Source organism: Pyrgilauda ruficollis, unplaced genomic scaffold (assembly GCF_017590135.1).
Source record: "Pyrgilauda ruficollis isolate IOZ18807 unplaced genomic scaffold, ASM1759013v1 scaffold13, whole genome shotgun sequence".
NCBI lineage: Eukaryota > Metazoa > Chordata > Aves > Passeriformes > Passeridae > Pyrgilauda > Pyrgilauda ruficollis.
The window spans coordinates 4,699,635-4,727,091 of record NW_024511432.1 but is presented as its reverse complement, the minus strand read 5'-3'; the positions used below and the strand labels follow the sequence as shown (position 1 = coordinate 4,727,091).

General features: G+C 50.4%; 1 protein-coding gene across 1 annotated transcript; it reads right to left on the bottom strand.

Annotated features, from left to right (window-relative positions):
* Positions 1-210: 210 nt before the first annotated feature.
* Positions 211-27,443, bottom strand: CSNK2A2 (casein kinase 2 alpha 2). The gene is made up of 12 exons (XM_041458687.1): positions 27,247-27,443; positions 26,926-27,037; positions 15,984-16,085; positions 15,207-15,257; positions 8,984-9,043; positions 6,881-6,964; positions 5,905-6,015; positions 5,589-5,690; positions 5,176-5,276; positions 4,346-4,494; positions 4,065-4,158; positions 211-655 (listed from the first exon to the last, which is right to left on the bottom strand). Exons 1-11 carry the CDS (start codon positions 27,348-27,350, stop codon positions 4,082-4,084), a joined length of 1,053 nt encoding a protein of 350 aa, XP_041314621.1. The 5' UTR covers positions 27,351-27,443; the 3' UTR covers positions 211-655; positions 4,065-4,081.
* Between the last annotated feature and the right edge of the window lie 14 nt (positions 27,444-27,457).

Sequence of the window (27,457 nt, the reverse complement as noted above, 5' to 3'; positions counted from 1 at the left end):
CTCAGGCACCTTCAGAAGAGTGTGGGGGCCTAAGGAGGGAAAGGACAAATATCTCCAAAGGTGGCAAGTGGCTCCTTTGCTTCTGCTCACACTGACTTTGTATGATTTTCTCTTGCTTTCCTCACCCAGCCTGTCCTAGCCAGGCACAGGAACAGCTCACTCTGCCAGCACTCTCCAGCTCCCTCCCCACCGAATACTCCTCCTTGCATGCTTCTTTTAAAACTTTTATTCAACAATATAGAATTCTTTTAATTATAGTATAGAACTGTCCATCACGATACTACATTCCCTGCAACCCCCATGTCCTGGAAGAGACAGGCACAAGCTGTCTAACCATGGTCCATCAGAGGTTGGGGGGGAACAGCCGGAACAGAGGAAGGAACGACTAACCAACAACTGCTTTGCACACCCTTCACATTTCCACGCTTTCTGGGTCAGGAAGAGCTCAACAAGGAAACAGAGGCAGAAGAACCTTTAACACTCGGAGGGAAGGGCTGCGGTCATAGCGAGGCGAGTGCCGTCCAGCCAAGCGTGTGCCCCGCTCTGAGCCCTGCCCGCGCCGCGCAGTCCGCCCGCCGTCGCTCTACCGCGCCGATGGGACGTTTGATTTGGTTCTCACTCTGCTTATGGAAAATTGGGAGCAACAGCATCGGACCTGAGGAGAGACGGGAGGAGGGAAGTGAGCGTCGCGGGGCACTGCCAGCTCAACACGGAGCTCCTCCAGCGCCGTGAGGAGGCGATGGCTGGGCACGCTGCCCTTGATCTGCCACCCCACCCCCAGCCAGGCCCAGGCGCACCCTCCATGGCCCTCGGGATCTGGGGACAGCAGGGAACCTCAGCCTGCTTTGGAAGAGGGGAGAAAGGAAGGTAGAGCTGAGCAAGGCAAGAGAGAGATGCAGTCCAGCAAAGCAGAACTGTTGCGGACAGCCAGACTCAAGTTTGGACTTCTTTTCCATGACCTACTGTTTGGAGTTTCCCTCCACTACCACAAACACCTCCCATAGTTCCACTAAAAGCACCCATCATGCCCAGCACACTTGCAACAGACAAGCTGGCAAAGCTCCTTGCTGCATCCATTTCCTACTGCATCCTTCAGTGGCTGCTGGGACTCAGTTTTGAGCCTTTCCTCCTACAAGGCACTCAGCCAAACCAATGCTCTACCTCTGCTAGAAAGCTGGAGCCAGGCCAGCTGAAAGGCCAGGAACATGCACTAGGACTCTCCTAACTTTCTCTAGGAGAAAGCAGATGAAGACGCATGTTCCCCAGTCCTCTTAACTTACTAGGTACAAAGCACTGTTCCCCAGCTCCTGGCTGTCCTTACAACCAGGAGAACGCTTTGCTAAGGTCCAGAAGAGAGAAGGATTTCCTGCTCTGAAGAGCCACTGGATGCAGAGATAAACTGGTGCAAGCTGCAGCCAAATGTCTCCACTGCCCTGGGATCAGGAGACTCCACACCCTTCTCATTCCCAGACTACTGTTGCTCAGCTGCTGTTTCCCTCCCTCACAGGATGAATCGGTCACTGCTCATCCTACCCTAGAGCTGGGGTAGGGATGTGGGGAGATAAGAGGCAGGTTGTTCCAGCCTCTCTGCTTACTGCAGCCAGGGAAAGCCTCTTCAGTCTCTGGAAGAGCAACTCTCTTCCTCTGCTTGAGGGTACCAGGAAAGAACTGACGCAGGTTTACAGAACAGACACTTCCCCAAGTACCACCTTGAAATTCCACCATCAGGTTCAGACACTATCAAGCATTTATATGCAGCACACTCATACACAGTGGTCAGCAGTGCTCACCTACCAGAGTTCCCCCACTCAAATAATTTTTTTCTCCCCACCTCTTCTGCCTTGCCTCTCCAGAAGCTGGGAATGCCTACACACAACAGCTGGAAAACAGACAATCTTCTCCCATAGCAACTTGGACAGGCCATGAGAAACATTCACTTCTCAATGGAGCAATTCAATAGATATTTAAAATCAGTTCAAAACTTGATATTAAAACCCCTGCTGGTACTGGCACAGTGTAAGAGCACAAGAGACTCCCCTGCCCTCAGGCCAGGCAGCCAGGGGCAGACGGAAGGAGAGGACTGGGAACACTCACCAATGCCTTCAGCAGCCTCTGTAGGAGAGCAAATGTTAGAGGCCCTGCAGGATGGCAGCAATCACAGGCTGCTCCACAGACACCCAGGACAGTCCCCATGTCCCCAGGTGCAAGGAGACAACTACTCCCTACTCAGCACATCTTTAGACAAAGCCATCCATACAGGCTGAAAGCAGACGAGCAGGGGGGTACACAGGTGGTGAACCCCAATTTCCAGCCGTGCACTGATGACCTGGTCTGACCCACCAGGTAACAGCAGTCAGGTCTGTCCCTCAGGCAGTGCCTTTGTGATGCCAGTGGAGCACAAGAGCTGAGCCCCACGCTGTGCCCAGACCCTCACACCTCTGCAGCCCCGTGGCAGCGGAGACAATCTGCCCCAGAGAAACTCTCAGGGCTGACAGCAGGAAGAACTGCAACCAAAGACTGAGCGAGAGATCCCAAAAAAACACAGACAAGAGGGGCTGGAAGAGCTGACCTGCCCTCCTGGAGGAGACAAGACCTCCAACTCTCAGGCCTTCAGGCTATCCCATAGATTTGAGACGGCAGACGTTCAGACGTATAGATATTTATTGGTTTCAGTGAATTATACAAATGGATTGACCTGCTGTCGATGCCAATAGAACTTTATTGGAATATGGAATGTAAACAGATGTTTCAAATAGAAACATTGCAACCTTATAAAAAATTAACTATTTCAACAATGCCGCAGAAGGAAATTCTGTGTTTAGGTGCTGGTGGGAAAACACTATCTCCAGCGTCTAGGTTTGAGTGTCACCAGAACCACTTGATGAAGTTACACACAGAACAAGTAGAGGAGGCAACTGTGAATTGTGGGGCTATAAAGCCATCGAGGGATCTGATGAAAGAACCCATAAGACAAACCCCCCACCCCCCAACAGGATCGGCACCCCAGAATTCAACAAATGGCTGACTTTGTTCAAACACTGCGTGGGATCCCAAGGCCTGGATCAGCAGCTGCACAGCCCCCGCCCTGACGCGGCTGTTTGTTGATCCTCCCCCCTCCCTGTGCTCTCCTCCCCGGCCTCCTCTCCACTCCTCCATCCTGCGGTGCTGGATTGAACCGCTCCAGAGCTGTGCTCTGGCACAAGTCTGCGTCTGGCACGAATTCTCATGGGAGCCACGTCATGAGGTACGTGGTTGCACACCTATCACAAGAAATCTTGCAACACTGACTTTCCTGAGCTCGGTGGGAAAGTCTGGATAGTCCCTCCCCTCTCCTGCCACAAGAGCAGCCCTCACATTCACAAGTTTCCAAAGCAGGTCTATTGAGTTTCTTCTCAGAGCGAGCCTTTGTCAAACACACTGGAGGGGGGATCTCCTCTCCCCAGCAACTCGGATCAGTGCCTTCATTTTAATGCTCCAAACCAATCCCGAGATGCTGCTGGGTTTGTGGATTGTTTTTTGTCAAACTCCCCCCCCCTCCCCCCCAACCACCCCGGCATTCACAATTGAAACTGGAATTCAAGGGCCAAATTCAAGCCCAGAGTGAGCAGTAAAGACTTGGACCTCAAAACAGAGTTGCACCTGCTGACCCCCAGCCTGAATTTGGTTCATTCAGAGTCTACAAGTCAGAAAGGCAAGTTTAGAAAGAGGCATGCTAAGGGCTGATGGTGGAACAACCAATTTGTCCCCACCAGCATGGTGGGGAAGGCTGGACTGAGAAGGAAGAGAAGGATCCATAGAGATGTGAACCAGAATCAGTTGTGTGGAGCCCTGGGGATATCACTACATATTTAGCTCTTGCAAGACCATTTGCCCAGGGCTTTGGTACCACAGGGTTAGAGTTACATTAACCACAACCACCAGAGAGGAACTGAGGTTTAAGACCCCCCCCCAAGGTTAGATTTCTGCCGAGTATAAAGGGGAGGGAAAGGGGGGGGGTCCTTGGTTCTTTTCCCTTCACTGTGTGACCGAAGGTTTTGCTTTTATTTGTAAACATCTTGAATTACCCGTCGTTTTCCAGTCCTCATCGTGCTGTTGTCATGCCACTGGAGAGCACAGCATTTTCTGAGCTGGGCTGGGACTGCTCCTTCACCACTGGATCTGCAGGAGACAGACCAGGCAGGAAAAGGAAACAGTATTTAATAAAGGGGAAGCTCCACCCAGGCAAATCCTTCCAGAGAAACTGCCCTGAAACCCCACAGAGCTGCTAAGTCTTTTACAGAGTGGGGAGCCAAAATTTGCCCCCACAACTATGTCCCTGCTGACCCCAGCTACTGCACAGACTCACAGAAATAGGGGTGCTCCATCGCCTCCTTGGCAGTCAGCCTCTGTTGATGGTCATATCGCAGCAGCTTGTCCAGGAGGTCAAGGACTTCAGGACTGACCAGGTGTCTGTTCTCACTGTGGATGAAGTTCTCCCAGCGCTTCCGGGAATGCCTGCAAAGGGACCAGCTGTCACTGCACAGCACTACCCTGATGTCCCACGGGAATCACCAGCCACCAGCCACTTCTGAGTATAGGTGGCTGTGATAAACAGCCCACAGCTTTTCCTTGCACAAGTTACTGCCCAGCAAACACCTGCCAAAGGTGGAAAATCCTCTGCTTTATGTACACAATTGTATGATCTTCTGTGCCAGGAGAGGCACAACATTGCACATTCCCTTCTGTCTGCAGGGACTAGACAACACCATGTGGCAGGCAGGGTGACACCCTTGGGACTAGAACTGGTCTGGCTTGCCAGCCAGCCTCACAGAAGCTATCCTCACTATTCCATCCATTCCACTTGTCCTTTTCAGAAATCTCAACTGGAAGACTCTGAGCCACTCAGCCCACACTTAACTGCAGTTTCTACATCTGCACTTAAAGGACATGAACATGCAGGAGAGAGATGAAATAGGGGATGGCTCATGAATCATGGGAGACACAAAAGGAAAGAGCCTGCATTTCAGTGACTTCCTGAGATGGCATGAGCAGCTAGATGTGAAGCCTGCAAGCAGCACCGTTATCCAGAAGATCAAGCAGGCCTTTGCTGAGAGTGCCTCAAGGGTACACACATCAGTTTATCTCCCTCTCTGTGCTTACAAGGGAAAAAAGGCAGCATTTCACTTCTCCACTTACTGGCCCAGGATGTCATTGAAGTGCGGGTCCAGTTCTATGTGGTACTTCTTGAGATACCCATACAGCTCATCTGTGCCCAGGACCTTTGCGATGCGAACCAGCTGGAACAAAAGGCATGTTCAGAGAGCAGAAGGGCAGCCCACCACTCTTTTGCAGAGGCAGAGCTGCCCAAATCTAAGAGCCTCCTTCTGGAAATATCCAGAGAAAAGGAGTTTCTCCCTTGAAACTTGCTTTTGCAAGATGTGCAGAAAACAAGTTTCCTACACATGGCAGCAAAATCAGAAATGGCTCAACTAAACACAGCAGCATCCTCCCAGCCTGGCAGCCCCATCCCCAGAGCCTCCCCACTATACACACAGAGATGAACTGGGGACAAACTTTTCACAAAGTAAGCCAGGTAACAATGTCTTTACTTGGTCATAATTGTCCTGGCCGTGGAAGAAGGGCTCCTTTCGGAAGATCATGCTTGCCAGCATACAGCCTAAACTCCACATGTCTAAGCTGTAGTCATACATCTGAGGGAGAAAAGGAGAAGCTGTCAGAAAAGGCACACTCACCACAGCCTGGTTCCCCACAAGCACAGACAGCCTCAGCCTTTGCACTTCACAGCCAGCCTCTCTCCAACCCAGGCAATGCCCTGACAGGCAAAACCAGACAACCCAAAGGTGGCTGAAGTGCAGCCAAAAGTGTTATCACTGGATAGACAGCAAGGAGGAGACAGACTCTTACTTGGTAGTCCACAAGGAGCTCTGGTCCTTTGAAGTACCTAGAGGCCACACGGACATTGTATTCCTGAGCTGGATGGTAGAATTCGGCCAGACCCCAGTCTATGAGCCGCAGCTGAGCATGCAAGAGAGACACAGAGTCATCAGCCAGGCAGGTATGGCCACATGGGCCAAACCTCAACCTCCTGATGCAAGTGTGGAGCCCAGGGTGGAGGGAGGCCCTCTGTGGACAGCAGATGCTCTCAGCAGTTCTCTGATCAGGTTTTTTCCTTTCCCCTAATTCAGCTGGTGGGGCAAAGCCCAGCTTAGACAGCTCCACTGCCTTCTGAGTCCAAGCACACTTTTACTGCTGGGCAGCTGGCTCCTTACCAGCACCACCAGGTCCTTGAGTATTAGGGAACAGGCAAAAGTCTTATCCCACTGTTTAGAAGGGCTGGGCTGAAGGCAGTGTTCATTTTACCTGGGGACTGAGAGCAGAAAATGGGGTAGGAGGGGCTCAGCACATCCTGCAAGGCAGACCATCCCCACAGCTGCAGGGATGGACAACCTGCTTACTAGGGAAGGACTCCAGTAAGAGATTCCCTTCCTTATACACTTTGCCTTGCCTGTACAGCCACTGCTGATTGACAGAGAGGGACCTGTGGACCACCAGCTAGTTCCTTGACACAAACTCCAGGTCCCTGGGGCAGGCACACACAGCACTCAATGGTATACAAGTACCATGATGGGGTGGGATAGGCCCCTGTGCTGCCCATTTCCTGTGGTCTGACCAGCACAACCCAGCAGTGAGGAAGCCATGAACTCTCACTGAGGTGCTTCCCTGTGGGACTTTGACCATCTCCTGATGCTGGCACAGGTGGAGGGGAGCCAGTAAAGAAAGGTTAGAGGGGTATGTGCAGTTGCCAGGGCTATGGGTACAGAGGCAGCAGTTTTCAGTTTCCCTGAAAAACCCCTGCTTGTAAGCCCTGGTGTCACAGTACCTTTTTCTGTTGGTGGTCTATCATGACGTTGTGGGGTTTGACATCCCTGTGCATGATTCCCATGCTGTGACAGTAATCCAGGGCCTGGCAGACACACACACACACACAATAGACATGGCTGTAACCACGGGCACAGCATTACCACTGTAACAGACAGTTCTCAGCCAGAAGCAAGAGTTCACAAGAAGTGCCATAACCCTGGCACATGAAATGAGCAGTTTCAGTCCTTATGCTGCACATGATAAAGTGACAAGCTGGCCACAAGACTGTATGGACCTTGTGCCCTACTGCAGTCACAGGTGTTCCCTGTGTTCCCTGCACAGTTGTTGAAGAACACAATGCAGAGAGGTGTCCCAACTGGTGACAAGCCCAGTGCTCCAACCTGGGTAGCCCTGTGCTTCCTAGGTCAGGATCTCTTCCCTAGAAAGGGAATGATTCCTACATGCATGCAGTTTTATGGCCTTCCAGTGAGGCTTTCCACTTGTGTCCCAAAACACACTCAAGTTAGAAAGTCACCTCTGCCCTGCTGATTTAAGCCAAATTGCACTTAAAAAAAGGCAAGTAATAGCACATGAGGGAGAGCAAAGCTGCTTCAAGCTTGTAGGCAGGAGCACATATAAGCTCCCCCAGCTCCATGACCTTGCACCACTTGCCCCCCCAGCGCAGCTGTTCCCTTGAGCAAGGGGGTGAGAATGTTGTTTTCTCATCTCCAAGGGGAGGGAGATCCATCCATCAACATCTATCAGATGCTATGGCATCTCCAGCAGCACAGAAAGAGGGTACAGCTTGTAGTCATTCAATATCCAAGACACCAGTGCCAGGGAAGCAATGCTGTCCTTGGGCCTGTGCCACAGTGGGAAGCAAGGAGGCAACAGCTTCCATCCCAGCAGAGAACAGCTCTGCAGTGACACATGGCCTCCCAGCCCACAGGACTCACAGCAAACAGTGGTGCTGGATCTCCAGTCCAGGAGATCTCTAACAGGTTATACAAACTGCTTCCAGGGATGAAGCTCTTCTGGTGTTTTGTGTTGCCAAGGGTCAAGTATCAACTAAACATCATCACCCCTCGCATCCTAATCCCAGGCTGCCTCAGGCTCACTCCCAACATCCAGTAGGAAGGTCCTTCCCTTGCAGAGAGGTGGGCAAGCATGGGGCTGAAGAGGAGAAAGCCTCCCTTGAGCCCACTGGATCTGTTTCAGGAAGTCTCCTTCAGTCATCAAGTCCTGGAGCACAAAGGGCTTTCCTAGCCTGTCCCACTCATTTCCAGAAGCATGGGAGCTGCAAAGTGCCAGCCCAGAAGTGGCTGCTGGGACCTGAGACAGCCAAGCTGCTGCTCCAGCAGGTCAGGCCAGAACAGCCCTGGGATGGGTCAAACCTGTCAGCTCTCCCTTGTGCCCTGCTGCCTACCCTGTCCTGCAGCTGGAGACCCCCAAGAGCCAGAGCAGCACATCCCACAGACCTGCCATGGCTCCTTGAGGGAATTTCCATGGGGAAGTGCAAGCTAGGCTAGTTAAGGGGAGGTATTTAGGGCACTCCTCACCTTTCATCAGAGGGGCAAGGAAAGCTTTGGCTGGGAGGTGTCAGAGGAAAACATTGATGCTACATGTAACAGCTGGCGTAACTAGTGGGCAGAATTCACCTTCTGGGGCTTTATTTGAATACTGCAGCAGAGGAAAGCCTGGAGCTGCCAATCCCTCTCTTCTACTCTCCCTAGCATCACAGCTCCCCAGCCCTGCCTCAAGGGCCTTGTCCTGGCTCTGGCTGTTTTTCTGGGAGTTGATTTTCCTCACAGCAGCCTGATGGTGCAAGAGTCATAGGGAGACCAAGCACAGCTCTACCTGGTGACACAATCACAAACACTTTAGACCTCAGAGAATCACAGACTCTTTGGAGGTGACCAAAGGCCCCCAGTCTAGCTGCAATACCTCACATCAACAAGCCAGGTAACCCGATCTCTTCCCAAACCCTCCCAGGTTATGAGACTTGGATTCTGCACTGAACACAAGAGAGGTAATCTCTCAGCAACATTGCCCCATGAGCTCCATTACTGCCTCTCTCATTCTTGGTCTCCCCATCCAGACTGTCACATGCAATGCCACTCACCTTAAGCAGCTCATACATATAAAACCGAATATCAAAGTCTGTCAGGATCTGGTACAGTTGCTGAAACAGATTTAGGGAGGGAGGAAAAAGAAAAAAGAGAAAAAATAAATACTCCAAATTTGGAATAGTTTAATTTCCTATATCCCACCTGCCTTCACTGCTCATTCCAGAGCAATGACCCATTCCAATAATTGACCCATTCCAGATTCCCTATGAATGCTACTATTCCTGAGGGCTCTCCCGATCTCAGACCTGCCAGGAAATCTAAAAAGGATGCAAGAGCTCCTGTGAAATGCTACTGGCATCATTCACACTTGTCAGAACTTTCCAGCAGGAGATGTCTGGCTCTCTGTCCAAGGGGGACAGAGCAAAAGCTCTGGAGCAGGCATAGACAATTGTGACTTTCATTCTGTTGTCAAGTCACTCTGATGACTTTGTATGTCAGCACTGACAAGAGCATTCAAAGAAGGCAGGCTGGGAACACATGGGAAGGTGTTCAGGGTGGGACAGGGAGAGGAATACATCAATCTAAAGGAGCATGGGGTTGGGAAGCACAAAGAACAGAGCCAGCCTTAGAGCCACAGTGCTCTATCCTCTCCTCTATGCCAGGGTACAGGCTAATGCAGAGCACAGGAATGCTTGTGGGACCAAGGAGAGCACAGCTCAAGTTGTGGGGAAGTGCTCACTGCCACCACTCTCCTCTCCTGTGTCCTGCAGCTCATGTGGAAGTGACAGAGCTCCAGGGGGCACTTTAACCTGCCCTATGCCACCAGCAGCATCACAGGAAAACTCATCTTCCTGCTGCTCCCACTCCAGGTCACAGCTGGCCCAAAATTTGCCTTCTGCTCTGTATCTGTCACTGGCTGTGGAGTCAGTCCAACCTTGTTGAGCTGTCCTCTCTTCCAGGGAAAGCAAGATGCCAGGGCAGGGCAAGGAAGGACACTCACAGGGCAGCAGTGGGACCAGACCTCTCTGCCCTTTCTTACAAACAAGGATCATCTCACAGCTCAGACAAATCACCAATTGCATCAGCACTGGAGCTCGCTGTCCATCACAGGCACCACTTGGCGGCTTCAGGAAAAATCCCAGAGCAAGGGATTGAAATTCACGTTCCAAAGAAGCAGCTCTGGCCCTGGATCCCCTCCAGGCCCATGCTGAGATCCTCAGGTTCCTGCCTTACTGAGGGCCATCTGCAAACAGCCCCCGCCCAGCCCCAAAATCAGAAATCATTTGACAACATACAAGTGTCACTTACACACACAGAGCTTTAACAGCCTCCAGGACACAACTGCAGTGTATTCTCGTGAGCTGGGATGATCCTAACACTTTGGAGCAACCCAGTGAAGCAGACAAGTGAGCAGGGAGCAAAAAAGACATAGCCACAAGCTACAGAGCCATAGCAGGGATGGATTTCCTGACTTGTGCACAACTGATGCAGGACACAGGGCCAGCAGAGGACAGCTGAGTCCTTCCAGGTCTGTGTAAATGGCTTCCTAGGTTACAAACACTGTAAGAAATGTGTAAAACATGTCTTTCTGGCATTCACTGCCCTGTTCAACTTCACCTGGCAACATCAATGCACCTGGGGAAGGAGGAGGGCAGGAAAGGCAGTGGCATTACAAGACCAGGCCTCATTTTTCCTATTCCTTGGCTCTCTTCCTCCTCCTGCCTGTAAGTGGGAAGGGGATGGAAGGAGGTCACCAGTGTCTTTCTTCTCAGACCTGTTGTCAATGCTGTTGCTTCTCTGGCTAGTGGCCTTCGGCACTGGGCCATGATAAGCCCAAACACTGTTGGGCAAACAGCATTCAACAGATTTCCCTGGGAGAGCTGCCTGTGAAACCCAGCCCCTCTGACCTCTGTCAGTGCCAAGGCCAGCAGCGTGGCCAGCAGTGCCCAGCTCTGCTCACCACAGGGAACAGTCCCTGCAGGAGCCTGCTCAGCCCTGCAGGCAGCCAATGAATGCAGACAGCTTTGAAGGACAGAGCCAAGGTTTCCACTGCAAGTGGGTCCTGCACAGGCAGCTGCCTCAAGCAGGCTTTGACAGTGGGACAGTGGGCTCCAAATCCCCTTTGCCCAGCCTAGCAGGACAGGACAGACACCTCCTTTGCAGACATGCCCCATGCTCTGTTCTTACAGCTGTCTCTGTGGAGTAGGATTATCAGAAACATCACTGTGGGGATCACTCAGACCCAGCTGAAATATCTGCTCAGCACTCAGGATCCCACGAGGCCTCAGAGACCTGGGCTGGTCTCCTTTCTCCATACAGAGCACCAGGAAAGGCCAAACCCATACACAGGCAGCCACTACACCTCTCCAGCTTTCAGTGATATTTTGGCACACATCACAGAACCAACCATAAACTGATCCTGTTCGTGCCTGAGGAGGCAGAGACACACTTCCCCCAGCATGGGGCTGACAGGAGTTAAATGCTTATTCCTCTCCCTTGAGTGAGCAACACAGCTGGCTACGTGCAGGAAGCAGCATCTGCAGAGCAACAGGGTGGCTGTGAGGAGACACACTGCTTTGGGGTGCAGGGCAGCAGCAGCAACAAAAGAAAAAAAAAAGGAAAACAGTTCCCAAAGCATCCAGTCTTGGCAGCCACACAAGGGAGGAGAATCTTTTCTACTTCTGCATTGCTTATGCAGGGTAACAACCATTTTTTTTAAAGAAACCCTGGATGTACAAGGATAAAACCCATGCACACATTTCCCTCACAGCAACTGGGCCTGAAAACTCACCAAAATGCAGGTGAAGTGGAAGACTTGACTCAAAAGCCCACTGTACCCACAACTTCAGCAAGCTGAACATCCTGAAGCAACTGTCCCTTGCTCACCTTTCTTGCCCATCTCATCTTCAGCTCCAAACCTGCTAGAGCAAACCCAACCAAAAAACTGCTCCTTGAGACCTGTCTCTGTCCCCATTTGCCTCTTTGGGGCAGTGAAAGGCACAGTACCAAGTACACTTACAAAATACGTGACAGCTGACAGTGGCTGAAGTGCAGGCGCCTCATTTCTAGTTTGAAACCAATTAGCAAAAGACATTTAATTTTGCTGATGGTTCCTCAGCTGCATGTGGCTCTGCAGCGCAGCTTTCATTTAAGGCAAATTGCTGTGGGGAGCTTGAATGCTCTCAGATGACAAGTAATGCAGCAGGTCTGAAGAGAAACACTAACCCGTACACAAGCTGCTGTCCTCACAGCAGAATACATATCCAGCCTGGCTCCAGCTCATCCTCCTGGCAAGTACAGTGCTGTCACTGCCAGAAGGGACCCAGACAGGTAATTTAAGAAAATGTAATCAGCTCTGGGGAGGTATCACCTAAGTCTCCTGTTTATATCATCATTTAAGAATAGTGAAATAAAAGCTTGTGCTTCTGATCTGGGATCACCTACAGCCACAGCTTGGATACCAGAGAACTGCAGCTTCTGCCCAGGCACAGAGAGCTGAGGAAACCCAGCAGCCACTTCCATGGGTGCACTGACATGAACAGTGTTCTGCCATTTGAACTGGCAAAGGGGTCAAAGTATTAGCATCAAAGCAAAAAATAATGCTGGAGGAAAGGAACTTCCAGAAAGGAGACAACTGAGCTTGTGAGCAATTACTGCCAACAGGACAGAGAGAAATGAAAGCCTGTGGAGTGGTCAGCAACCACCTGCTGCTGCAAAACGTGTCACCAGCCTTCCTCACAGGGGCAAGGTCAGCCAGGACTGCCAACACTGCAGCAGCATTTCCCCTCCAGAGCTGCCAACAGGCTGGGAGTCACGGCCCTCAGCCACACAAGCTGCCCTGGGAACCCCTCACACACCCTGAAGGTGATTTGCCGGTGACATGCTGGTTCTCATCAGTGCTGCTGAATCCAGATGCCAACACAGAGATGGGCATATCACATCCAAACAAAGAGAAGAGTCCTTGTCACCTGGATTAGCTCGTGTGGCACTTAACTCCAGCAGAACTTGGCTGCCCAGAGAGGTAAGGACTATGGAGCAGGGAGCAATGACTGGGTGTTCTCCAGCTGCTTCTCATGTGGAGGTACAGAGCAAGCTGAGACCAACACAAGTGGTCTCACATACTCTCTACTTGGCACTTCAGAGCAAGGGAAGAGACATCTTGGGAGTTTCTATATAGGAGAAGACACCCACAGGCACCTTCAGTAGAAGCAGCTCTATAATCTGCAATTAGTTGCAGCCCCAAGAACCTACTCAAACAGGCAGACAGCTCATGGGAGTGGAGCATCAAACAACCCACACACCCCATACACAGCTAGGGAAATTCAGGTTACAAATAAGCTCTGAACACAAGAAGCCACACTGCATGCCCTGGGGACACACTTGCATTCCCAAGACAAGTTATTCCTGCCTTGTACCAATCAGCATCAAAAGCATCAATACTTTCTGTCTTGGACTTGTACAGCTGTGAATTTGGACTTCCCCAAGGAGCAAGGCTTTCTCCCAGGAGCCTACAAAAGTCTGCTGCAAGCTCATGTAGTTGTTTCTGATGCAACAGCCAGAGCTGAGCACTGTCACTTTGCAGTGGCCAGTCCAATGCTCCTCACTGGCTGCAGCAGTGCCTAGCCTGGCTCTCCATGTGGCCAGGATGGCCAAAGGACCATGGACTCCAAGCCCAGCATTTTCAGTTAAGAGTCCCTTCTGGCCACCAGCCCCAAGGTACTGCTGAACACTCCATGGACACATTTCAGTTTCTGGGGTATATCCTTGAGGACAATTTTTTCCTCTAAGGACATGTCAAGAGTGGTGTAATCATATTTTGACTTGGAGACACACAAAGCAACCCTCAGCAAGGTGTACCACTGCCTGAGCAGTGTAGCTTATCTCAAGACATGTATTAGAAACAAAAAACAATGAAATATTTAAAAGGTCTCTAAAGAGAAACTTAAAAACTTCTAGGACCAGCCTTAAAGGAAGGCTGTGGGTCACAGAAGCACAGGGGCACATTCCCAACACACAAGGCACTGGCACAGCCCAGCTGATGTCAACAAAGCCCAGGCAAACCAAACCTGCTTTAATTAGCCCTGAAAGGTCACCACAGAGCACTCCTCTCATGGCTGTTTACTTGATGGAGGCAACACTCCTCTCCCCACCCAGAGTTGTCAGGGCAGATGCTGCTGCAAGCTGCTGTTATTGTGGCTCCTGCAGAGTATCTCTACATGAGATTAAGCAGCACTCAGACCTTCATGGCTGCAGCTCTGGCTACATACACACATCCCACCTGGCAGCATCCAGCTCACCAGGCCCACCCTAGAGGGACACAAACTACGTGTGCTGCCCCTCAGCATGCAGGGCTGCAGGAGCTGGTCTGTGAGCCAGCTGCCTCCTTCATAACCAACACCAGCCCAAGATCCTTCTCTGGGTGTTTGGTACAACTGCTTCCTACAAAACCTGTACCTACATAATGATCTGGGACAGAAAGGACAAAAAAACCACCATCCCATAACATGGAATGAAAGAGATCCCTGAATGGTACAGGAGGGATGACTGATGGCTTTCTAATGGCAACTGCTCAATTAATTCTCCACCACTGACTTAAGTGATTTAGGGTAAAGGCTCACATGGGGGAAGCAAAGATACCATTAAGATAGGTGTGGCTGCTAATTATAGATCCCTTTGGTCTAGAAGCATTTTGGAAGCAAAGGCAGTTATAGCTGCACTCAGACAGAAGGACACTCATTTTGGGAACAGTAATATCCCTTGGAGCCCCCAGACATCAGAAGGGCCAGGGAATATGCTACAGCCTCAGACAAGGAAAAAAAAGCTCTTAAATGTATTCAATTCCCCACTACCAGACCCTCTAGCAGTGGGAGATGAGCTTTCCAGCCTCTGCCACCCCACAGTTCCCGGGTCTGAAGGATTCCAGAATAAATCAGTGTCACCAGCTACATCAACTGCACTGCTGTAAACAGAGCACTACAGCTCAAGGATTAACTTGGGCTGAATATATAGCACAGCAGTGATTACTAAATTGAGAGGAGAGCAAGAATATCTAACCTGTTGACCTTACTCCTCAGAGTTGGGACATTCAGCACACAAACCTTTTATGTCTTTTCATCTAGAGCCATTAACAGGTTTCTGATTTACATGGAGAAAGAAAAGTGAAGCTGACAATTGTAAAAACTCTAAATTCCCCACACAGCTCTTGAGGATTATATGAAAATCACAGCATTTTACAGAAATGGGAAGCCTCCCTCCTCTACACTCAGGCAAACTCACCTTAAAATCTGTGTTATTGATGTACTCAAACACCAGAGCAGGGGTCTTCGACTGCAAGAGAGAAAAAGTCATGGTTTAAAATACACACTTGACCTTTCTTTGGCTCCAAGAGACCTGAGAAAGCCTTTGCTTCCTGCCCAGCCTTCACTAGGGACAGCAAGGTGGGAGCAGGACATGGAAAGTGCAGCCCTGCTTATACCCCACACACTGAGCACCAACTCGGCATTTTGGCCAGTGCTGCACCCCCCTCACCGTGGAACAGAGAGAGCACTGGGCAAGGCAAAACGTGTCACCAGGAGCTAAGGCCTCCCAGCCTTCCTCCCAGGAGAGGGATCAGCCAGGACTGCCAACACTGCAGCAGGATTTCCTCTCCAGGGCTGCCAGCAGGCTGGGAGTCACAGCCCTCAGCCAGCTGCCAGTCACAGAAAACTCCCCAGGAATGGGGTAACTGTGGCAGTGCAGACCATGACGTGACTGCTGGTCACTGGGTAGGACAGCAACCAGAAGGATTAAAGTGCTTAATATCCACTTGCCCTGGCTGGTACTTAGGTTCCAGATACTCCTTCCTTAGAAGGCTACAGGCTCTACTTTCTTATAGAAAATTTGTAGGACTTCAAAACTTTCCCCATCAGCTGGGGCAACTCATGAGGAACACAGAAGGGGTGTTGAAGAGGCTGGGGAACACTGAAAGGAATAGGAGCCCACCAAACCAACCAGCCTGTGCCTTCAGCTGGTGGGAAGGCAACCCCAGCACACCCCCCCAACACAGGCACCTACCACTGGATCCTTGACAGTGTCAATCAGATTAATGATGTTGGTGCCACCACGGAGATTCTCCAGAATCTTAACCTCGCGTTTTATCTTCTTTTTCTTCACTGGCTTAAATAGACAAAAGAAATTAGAAGTGAGAGTCCTTTCAGAAATTAACAGTGATTTCTGCCACTGATTTTGACTGGAACACATCACCTCCCCTCCTCTATCTGCTCCCACCCTCACATGGGAACATTTTTAGCACCACAGAGGAGACAGACACTTTGCATGAACTAGGATTTCCCCCTCATCTGTGAAACACTTACACACATCAGGGGGACAATCAAACCACTCCAGACAAACAGAACTGTGACTCCAGTAACCATGGTTAAAAGTGCCTTGGACTGCTGTGTGGTAACCTCAGCATACTGATTCATGTTGTGCACTCAGAGTCACAGGACAAGCATGGTGGACCTACCTCTGCTTTTGCTTACCAGCACTAACCAGTCTTTGACTTTTCAACCTGTTTTCCAATGAGTACTTGAATCCCATGAAATGACAACCTGAAAGTCTCCAACACCAAAATTACATGTAAGTTCAGACACTGCTGCGCCTCACTTGCAACCACCTCAAATGCACAGAGCCAACTGCACTGCATGTGACTGCATCCATAACCATGATTATTTTTAAAGCCTAAAGACATTTTAAACAGTTTTGACTCCTCCTCTAATCTGCTCAGTCTCAGGAGCCCTCTTTGCAAAGTAAGCTTTCCTCTGGACATCCCCCTGTGGAGAGTGACAAAGAACAGCTGCTCCCAAGGCAGAGGCTCAGTGCTTGGGCTGGCTTTTACACTCTGCTGATCCAGTGGTTCACTTCAATGCAAATGATCATTTTTGTAACTCATCCACTTCCAGCACAACCCTAGCTCTGGAAATAGAGGCAGTTTAGAGAAGATAAGAGGTGAGACTTTTTAATGAGCCTTGGCTATTGACCAGTGCGGGCAGCACCAGCTGCAAGTCACCAAGTCTAGCAGTCTTTCATTCCATAGCTGGAACATCCCCTCCTGCCCCACCAGTACCACTAAAAAGAACTGCAGAGACATCTTACAGGGACTGGTAAAGCCCCTTGCTAGTAAAGCCCCATCTCTGAGGCTGATGATGAAAGCACTCCTCTCCAGACTTCTAGCTTTCCAAAACATTCATCATCTGGCACTGAATCTGGTGTGTGTGGAGGGGTGTGATGAGGAATGGCAAAGGTATGAGGCACCTTCCCAAAGTAACACACATTAGCAGATGTCTATGTGAAGGACAGGGAGCCACAGGAGCTCAACAGCTCATGCTCACCACCTCACCTCTGCCACAGCCTCCCACTCCTATGACGGCCACAGATGGTTGCTGATGGTACAAATCATATTCCTCTTACAGGCAAATCCAAGGCAATTCCTGTTTTCAGACCACTGGCAGCAATGTATGAGCAGATAGGAGAAGGAACAGAAGGTTTTATATAGTGGGAAAATATGGCATTTATGTAAGTGATAAAATATGCTGTATTTCCAGGCTCTTCAGGTGGCTGAAACCTTCAGATTCCAATCCTGCTCTTCTCCTCTTGCAAGTTAAAAGGCATGAGCTAGACTTTAAAGCCAAAAGATGAGAATCTCAGCCTGAAGCAAAGCGCCAAAAATAACACCAATGCCAGCACAGGGAGCGTCAGCACCTCATAAAGCCACTGTGGAAAATGGCAGCAAGGCCACCGCAGCTGTCAGAGCTGGAGCAGTGCTGGGCAGGGCTTGCTGGGGAGTGGGCGACCAACAGCCCCAGGGCAGTACCCAGAGAATGCTGGAGCCCCTGGGAGCTTGGACAGAAAGGGAGAATCAGCCAGAGCAGGGGCATGTAAACCAGCAAGACTGAGGGCTACATCTTGGAACCTGAGAGGAGGATGCTTCATTAGGAACTAATTTAATTTATGTCAGCATGGAGACGGACACCGCCCCTGTGTCACTCACATGCACAGATCTTACCAGAAGGCCAAGATGGAATTAGAAGATGTAATTTGGTTACTCTGCTTGTCCAGTGAGACAGATGCACACACAAGCTGTTTTCCAAGGAACTTCAAAGAGGAATTAAGGCACTGACATCCTGAAGGTGCTCCCTGAATGGCCTGGCTGTGACAGACATGCCTTCCAGCCTCTCTGCTGCAACACTTGCACCTGACTGGCAGCGGAAACAGCCCCTGAACAGAGCCAAGAGAACCCAAAGCCCACTCTGAAACACCTTTTCCTTTGTACTGTAGTCATTACAGGGGATTTTGCATCAGCTAGGGGAGGATATCCCTCTACCCCTCCAAGATTCCCTTTTCTCCTACCATAGCAACCACTGCTCCCACTGGGGCAGAAGTTGTTGTCTTCCAGTCACTTCCACATGTTTCTTTCACCTTTTGCAGGATGGGAAGATAATGCTCTACGTTATCTCTAAACATAGAGATACGTTACCCACCACACACTAAAACACTAGAGCAGACAAAATCAGTGACTTTTAGAAAAAAGGAGAGAAGAAAGTTGGTCTTTTTTCAATGAAATGCCTGCAGATAATCACCACCAGCAGCATCTCTGACATCACCAAGGGAAGACACTCGGGTGAACACTGTCTCAGCAAGAGGGAGAGTTAAAAGCCACTCGCTGTTTGCACTTTTTCCTGCTAAACTGCAGGACTGCAGAGCTCTGGCCAGGCTGGTCACACCATCTCCACATCAGCTGTGAGCTGGGATGAGGGGCACAAGCCTCCAGGCAGGACTGGGGTTGGGAAGCCCTGCATCCTCAGATGCTCTCCCCGCATGCAGCCAGCACTCCGGGTGGGGTTTTCCACCACTTAGTAAACAAGGATGAGGCAAAAGAAATGCCACGGGCTGAAGTCATTTCAGAGGAAAAGCCATTGCCTAGGAGTGTCCTCAGAGAGAGCAATGGGAGAGCATGTTTCCCCTTTTCAGTGGTGACTGCTGGCCTGCACCCCATCCCGCACAGCTTTTGCCTACCCAGCCTCACGCCACCTCCTACCCACGGGTCCCACACCACTGCTCCAGCCACAGCTGCAAACAGTGTGGACATCCAAGGGCACATCACTGGGGCTCCTTTTTTGCCCAGTAACCAACACCCAGCCCAAGCTCTTGCATCTGGCAAGTCAAACACCTTGGTGCAAACCACTCCAGCACATGGCCAGCACTGAACTGGGGATAACTGTTCAAACCAGAGAAACTTTGCTGACTTCCCTCATGTCCCAGAGCCCAGTACAACTGAAACTACAGGCTGGAAACTACAGGCTGGCAGCAGCATATCAGCCACGCACTGGGATTAAGTCTGGGTTGCTACAACTGTCTCTCAGAGTCACCCGATCTGTCTCTCCAAGGATGTTGACTCCAAACACACATGGATTAAATGTGAACTGAAGCTATTATGGCCTCCAACCATCTGCCTCTCCCAGCAGGGTTAGCTTCTAAAACACCAGCCTTTGCAGCCAGAGTATTTTTAACAATACTCATTTAAGGCTATTTTATTAAACCAGGCTATGAACAGCAGCATTTCAGGTTGTGCTTCCTACACAGGCCAGTCCTCCTGCACTGGGAGGGGGATTTCCAGCAGAGGAAAGGAGCAGGCACCTCAACAAAATTAACTGCTCCTGAGTTTGATCTGCCTGTGTTTGCAAGGCAATGTTTTACACAGGTACAGCCTCCAACTCCATCTGTTCCCATGCCAGAGGTATTTCAAAGCTTTCCTCCATGCTGGGTTTCTCCAGTGACCAGTACGGGTCACAGCCCTTCCCTCTGAAAGGGGCTCCAACACAGTCCCTCTTCTCTGTGCAAACACCTACTTCTGTGAAATCTGTACAAACTTGACAGCTTGGAGACTTCTGTCGCATTTGGTTGAAATTGGCCAACCAGTGCAAAAACTACTGGGGGGAGGAGGGGGAGAAAGGCTGACAGACAGCAGGATTGCGTAAGACTCGTTTCCATAGGAAACCAGGCTAAAAGACATGTCTCAGTTTAACCGTGTCTACACTGGGAGGGGTTTAATTACTTCAACTGCATCAGTACCCTTAGAACAACATTACTGTCTAGCACAAGCCAGTTTTCCAGTTTCCCAGAAAATTGCTTCCTTCCTCAGGCAAATTGGAAGTGAGGTGGCTGTGGGTTGTGGAGACAAAACATGCAGCTCACAGCTGTCCCTATGCTGAGTGCCCAGAGCAGAGGGACAAGATGACCTCCAGCCACAGGAGGATGGTCCCTGCTGGACCCAGCAGCTCCCACTTGACTATCCTCAGCCACCTATTCTTTGGTGGCTGCAGGTTTCCCACCCTACCAGCCAAATGGATAAAGATGCTTCAATTGACTTGAACGTCAGGCAGAAGAGGCAGTGACAGTGACCAAGCTATCCTAACTCTCTTTGCCCAAAGACTGGGGAGCATCATGCAAAGCTATCCCACTGCAGAGGTGAAAAATATCACATGATAAGCTTTGCAGTTAGGTAAATGCAGAAGAAAACACCTTTTTGTGACCAAGAGAACAGATCCTGGGTCATTTTCCACAGGATCATGTAAATTTATAAGCAGGGAAGGAGTCCAGCTGCAGCAAACACCAGCTGGGAGAATTAACATTGTTTGCTAAAATAAACCTTTAAATAAAAGACTGCAACCATCACTTCCTGTCTTGAACGAATAAATGGCTGCCTGGTTAAAGATCTTTTTGCTTGGTTTCTAAAGCAAAGGGAGTACACTGTTCTGTCAGATGCTCCAGTTCCAGCCTTCCCCAACAACCTGGGAACCCATTGCTTGAATTCAAGCAAAGAGAGAAATTAGATTTATTACCCAAAGTTCTCTATGCATTTTCTCACTGTGAAAGAAAAGCAGAGACCAGGAAGGCATGTGAAATATGAGTTAAGTCCAAAGCACAAAAATCATTTTACATTAAGCCAGAGCAGGCAGCCCGGCAGCACACACATGCTGCCAGCTGAGGAGCACACGTGCTGCTCTGAAGGAACCCCAAAAGGTGCTGGGTTTTGCCCAGCAGGTGCTCTGAAACAAAACTGGGGTTAGCACAGCAGGAAAGAAGGTTTAGCAGTCAAAAGATACAAATCCACAAGAAACTTAAGTTATGTATTCCACCACCCCATTAAAAAAAAAAATCAATTCTTTGCTCACCAAGCCTGAATAGCCTGGAAATACAACGATGCTTCCAGTGAACAAGCAGGGAGATGTGAACACACAAAATCCAGGACCAGCGAAAGGCTCGAGCAGCATCCCTGTCACAGGCTTTGAACATTTAAAAGCTGGCACTAGAAGCTCATTTGTCTCTAGCAAGTATTATCAAAAGGATCACAATAATCGGCCTATAAAGCCCGACACCAATTGCTCAATAGGAAAATTGGCTTCAGAGCAGCTCTGCTTATTTTGCCAGACATCAGCTGGGAAACCAAATAATCATATTCCAAAGAGCTGCAAAATCGAGGAGCCCACTTATGTTAACATTCTGTTGGTTGTTTGCATTTTACCACTTCCATTGTGGAAATTCAAACTTTTGTGAGCTGCTCTTGAATTTTAGAAAAGAGGGGGGAAAAACATACCTTGAAAGTACCAAAGTACTATTGCTTTTTTAGTTAAATAAAATATACTTAAGTTTGGTAGAATATCCCAGCATGTATTCTGAAGGCAGTTTCATACTTTCCTTCAGAATCCCTTTCATTCCAATATGGCACATCCCAAAACAGCCCTCCTGGGGCTTCAGAACTGCCCATGATACATCAAGAATTCTGCAGTCAGCTAAAAGGCAGAAATGTGAGGACCAAGCCTTGATCCCCACCACCATTCCATGGAATAGGAATTATTCCTTCAGGCCCCTGCAGACAGACACAAGGCTGTATCTCACCCTTCTCCACGTGGGAGCTGCAGCTTTGCAGCTCATCAGTTCCTTGGTGTTACACCACCACCATGAGAGCCACCAGCTGCATCTCCAGGCCTCTGCAAGGCACCCAGTACTGTCCCAGTTGGTTTCAGCTCACACAAGGCTGGACTCCAGCAGCCAACTCTGCCAAACTCATTGTGGGCAACTGGTGTTTGAAAGACAAGAGCTGTGTACCCATCTCTCTTGCAAAAGGGCTCATTTCAAGACTGCCAGAGGAGGAAGTGGGCCAGGGGGAGCTGATTCGGTGCATGCAAATGCAGGAGGAGCAAGAGACACAGAGTTACCAGGAGCAGGCATTGAACGGCTTTGGTGGAAGGTCACTGATGCAGTCAAAAGCTCCAGCCTGAGGGACCAACAGCATCCAATCCTATTTCTCTGTGCAATCCCTTCTGCACACCAGCATGAGAGTCATTTCAGCCTCCCTCTAGAACAAGCTGATGTATGTGGGCTCTAAAGCTTGTAGAGACAAGAAAATTTGGCAGAGCCACCATCCCAACTATCACTCTAGCTAGAGTGATAACTGGAGTTCAACACTGGCAGGATCTTCCAAGAGTGCCTGGTATAAGCAGCAGCTCTGGAGGGTTCACACAGCCCAAATGGGGGAACAGAGGAAAAACAAAGGCAAACAAGCAAGAATGCACTTATGAAACCATGTACATGGTTGAAATTTCCAGTGCATGGACTCAGCACAGAGGGACAAAAGCCACCAAAGGAAAAAAAGGCTATTTCATCACTGCTGCAGGACCTCCATTTCACTGGTCCCTCTCCTTGCATCTGCATTCTTCCCCCACCTCCACCCATGTTGTGCCTATGCAGAGTAACCACACTAGGAGACAAAACAGCCTCTTTCTGATGGGTTCAGTGCTTTGCAGGCAAGTAGAGCATACATGGACACACAGGTGCATCACAAAAGCAGGATGACTCCTGATTCCTGTAGAGACCTGCCAACATGGATGCTGTAATCACCCCCATGGAGGGGGTGCAGTAGGGATGGAGGCAGTACATGAGACTGGGAGGTGAAGGACACACCTATACAGGTGGTACAGCCAACAGTCAGCACCAGCACTAACTGCAGGTAACTCTTTATAATAGCATCATTCTCACTAAATGGTATCACCTGTAGCAGTTACAAGCAATGTGGAAAGTTAGCCTTTGGCTTTTAGAGAGGCAACTTGCAACACTGTTCACATCCTCCAAGAACACTGTTACCCCAGAACAGAGGATTCACTTTAAAGGCATGCTGGGAGACATTTTAGAGCTGCATTAGCAGAAAAACAAAATGAGAAGTTCATCAAAGAGACAGCACAGACTGACGTCTGCAGTCCATCAAAAACTTCTGTGTGGTAAGACATGGAAGAGTGCTGTGCTTCAGATACCTGTGTTGGATGTAGACAACACATGACTCACCGGCAACAAGGATGTCTTAAACTTCCTCTGTACATGCTGAGGAATGTCAGGCCTCATCCTGGGAGTCAAAACTTAGCGTCAGATTTAAGCACGACACGAAAACACGTACAGAACGCTTTCACACACTCCCCCTTCCTGGTGTGGGCTGCCCCAAGGCAGGCAGGAAGCAGGGCCACAGCTGTACCCAGGCCAGCCTGATCAAAAAGCAGACAGGAACCTCCAACACCAGTGAGGGACTGTGCAGCACAGCTGCTGGCTGACTCCATGCCCTACTAACCTGAGGGGTAGGAAGGTCAGTGCAGTGCAAAGTCCCCACGCTTCAGAACCTTCTCACTCTTTGCTCCCTGAATACATTGAAAAGGAGGGGAGTTGTCCTGTGCCTCTCTGCTCAGATAAAAGCTTCTGGAGGATGTTGGGGGTGGCTTGTGTGGCAAACCAGGCTCCTGCCCCACTGCTTTGCACACACCGTCCTACACAGTGCATCCTGATGTCCTGCTGCAGTGGAGTGAGAAGCAATCTGCTTGCTTCATTTGCCTTTTTAAAAAAAGAGCTGCAGAATTTTCTCAGGAAAAGTGACATTAAGAGCATCGTATTTTTAAGGCATTTGATCCAGAAAATGGTAATGTCCAAGTCATTTGCATGATCTTAATTCTCTTCCTTTGCTAACAGATGCTATGACCACAAGTAACAACATCCCATTTTCCTGCAGGATTATGCCTGGTCTTGTACTTGGGACAGCAGAACTGAAAGGAAATGTTGGGTACTGACAAGGGAAACAGGATACCTTGCTTTATGGAAGCCCAAAAGGCTGAGGGTACCAACCAGAGCCCTCACAGCTCCCTGGCCTTGTCCAAAGCTGAAGTCTTCACTGGAGCACTTACAGGCAAACCAGGCAAGTGGCTGCCCTAAAAGGAAGAGTAGTTATCTCCCTCATGCAGCCCTAAAGCAGGACCTATGCTCTAGTCTCAGCTTTGTTGAGGCTAAGGGACTTGCCCAAAGTCACACAGGAAATCTCTGTGGCTCAGTTCTGCATCAAGGGTGATAAAATTTCCTGACCTCTGTGGAGGATGGTACAAGATGTTCAGGTAGTACAACATAAAGCAGGGGAAGTACTTGCTATGGGCTAGCTTGAGCTCAGTAAGGACAAGCTGTTCAAAGAGCAAAGGCTAGGAAGACACACCAGTGACTTCCCATGATGAGATATCAAGACAGTGACTCTTCCTAAAACTCACTCTAGCACCTAACATAAACTGTACTCTCAAAAAATGTTAAAGAGAAAGGAGCAACTGTGCTAAACAGCTGCATCCATTGCCCAACCATGGTACTTCCCTTTGACCCATCCCTGCATCACACAAAAACCTGAAGACTTTTGGTTGCATTTCTCATCTCACAGAATCCAAATTTTTCCCCAGTTAGGAGGAATAGAGACACCCAGCCCCTTTGCTAAGGCTCCCCTGTAGATACATGCAATTACGTCTGCAATTAAGTTCTGAGTCTAGTTACAGGAAACCAGAGGCACTTTCCACAGATCAGAGTGATGTTATTGCCACACTTCACAGGTTTTCATAATGTACACAATGTGGTGCTCTGAAACTCCCTTTTCACTGACCCACTTTCCACTGAGGAGAAAGTTCATCTTTATTTATCTGGACCTTCTGCTTTTCCTTGCTCACTCACAGGAATGCTGTCTGCATGTTAATGCAAGTGGGGAGAGCCAGGGGAACCAGTGGCAACACCATCCGCTTCATATCTGGGACAATCCAGTCTCCTGCTTGCAGGGCATTAAGGCAACACATTCAGGCCCCAAGGAGAAGGAGCAGCCAGCTGCCCTCGGATGGCTCTTGCCAGCTGACTCACTGTCCAAGGCTGACAGGCTCCCTAGATGTGACAGAGCTCAGCTGCCCCAGGCAGAGCAGCATAGCTCCAGGAGAGGCTCTTTGGGCTGGGAAGAGGCAAGGAGCAGTGTTTCTGATGACTTTCCCTGCAGCCTCCTCTCAGCCTCGTGGTGCCTTTCTATGTGGGACAAAACCTAGGATCTCAATAAACCACAGCAGTCCCAAAGAGGCCAACAAGGGCTCCAGAGCAACATGCACAAGTGCACAGTTTCCCCAGGCCAGCCACAAGGCATCTTGCTGTAAAATCCAGCTCTGCACTTGCCACTTGTGACTACTGTCTCACAGCAAAAACTTTTGCCTGCATCTGCTTAAAAAAAGACAAAACACCAAACCACAGAAAGCATCCAAAGGAGGGGGAGCATGCCAGAGGAACCTGGCTTGGCAAGGACACGTGAACCTCACCACTCTGCCCTGACGTCAGGCTCAGCCACAGAGGCTCTCCCAAACAGCTCACCTGGCCACCTCCTTGCCCACAGCCCAAGCTGGGGTTTGTGTGCCTCCTCCCAGAGGCAGATGGAAGATCAGACCTTTTCCAGGAGTGCTGGCTGGTCAAACCATGACAAGTTCTTTGGGAAGCTAAGGCAGATCCCGAGGAAGCAGGCAGAGTGAGAGAGTGGGAATGTCAGCAGAGACAGCCAGACAAGGTATCCAAGTGGATCCAGTGAATGCCCTAAGGCTACAGCCCTGCAGGGATCCATGTCCTGGAAGGCTGCTCTTCTCGGTGGCTGCAGGGGCACATTAAGTTCAGACTCCCCTGCACAGTGTGGATGAATGTGTGCCCAAATTCTTAGGACACCCATGGTCAGACACTGGCTCCCACGTGCTCTTGGGGAACAAGTGACAAGTGTTGCTGGTCCAACAAGTGACAGCCGCAAGTGTCAGCCAAGCCAGAACCAAACATACTGCAACTCTAACCTTTCATCTCTGTCTTAACTCCCCTGCCTGCCCCGAGATCACCAGCACAGAGTGCTGCTAGGACAGTGAGCACAGCTTGCTGTGAGCTGTTGCTTCAGTGTCCAACACGGTGAGACATGCCCTACAGTGTATAACCACTGCCTAGCCATCCCAAACTACCTCCCAGTGCTGCACAAAGGTCCCCACAGCCCAACCCACCAGGGTCAACACACCAGCACACAGGTCACCAACACTGCCAAACTTTGGCAGGTCTCCTTGAGCCCTCTCAAGTTTCCATAGTGTTTGTAGTCTGGCTGTGATGAAGTTCTTTTCCATATCAGATCCTCTAAAGGACTGAATATAAAATATTGGTGCTTTTTAACGGCTGAGCATCCACAGCCTGGCTCTGAAGAGGCCACATGCTGGCTGTCTAGAGATTAACAGAAGGATTCCCCCCTCCAGGCTTCACATTCCTGTTGAAATGGCAGTCCCTGAGCTGTTTCAGACAGGCATTGCCAGATACGATTTGCCAAACACAGGCAGAACACGCAACGCTGTTCAAATGTCAGGACTCAGAGCTCTCCCCCACCAGAGGAACTCTCAGCCCTGAGCTACGCTGGACAAGGAGGGGTGGAGACATCAAAACATCACTACAGCACGCAAGACACCAAATCCATTTCCAAACACACCATCCCAACGTCCTTAACGAGAAAACAGGAGTTTTGGGGTGAAGAAAGAGATCCAACAATTCTTTGGCCCTGCCAATCCAGCTCCTCTCTCTCGCTCCCAGGCACCACAAGCCTCTACATCATCAACGGGATACTCACCTTGAGGATCTTCACGACGACCCTCTCGTTGTTGGTGATGTTGATGGCCTCAAAGACCTCGCTGTACTTCCCTCGGCCGAGCTTTCGAACCAGCTGGTAGTCGTCCTGGTTGCTGCGGGCACCAAGAGGAGAAAGGCGGTGGTGGGGGAAGAGTGGCTAACGAACAGGGCAGCAGGCCGGGGAGCGGGGTCCCCTCCCAGCCTCGCCCCCTCCGCAGCCCCCCGGGGACACCCCAGCACGGCAGCGGGGGAGCAGGAAACCCTCCCCACGGGCCGAGGCCCTCCCGCGGGACGCAGGGCGGGTCCCCGCACGGCGCTTTACCCCCAGCTCGGGACGTGCGCCTCGTAGTCCCAGTACTCGCGGCTCCTCAGGCTGTTCACCTCCGCGTACACCCGCGCCCGGCTGCCGGCGGCCGGGCCGGGCATGGCGGCGCCGGGCGGCGGCTGCAGCAGGAGGAGGAGGAGGGCGCGGGGCCGGCGCGGGAGGCCGGCGAGGCGGGGCGCGGCGCGCAGGAGGGCGGCGGCGGCGGGCG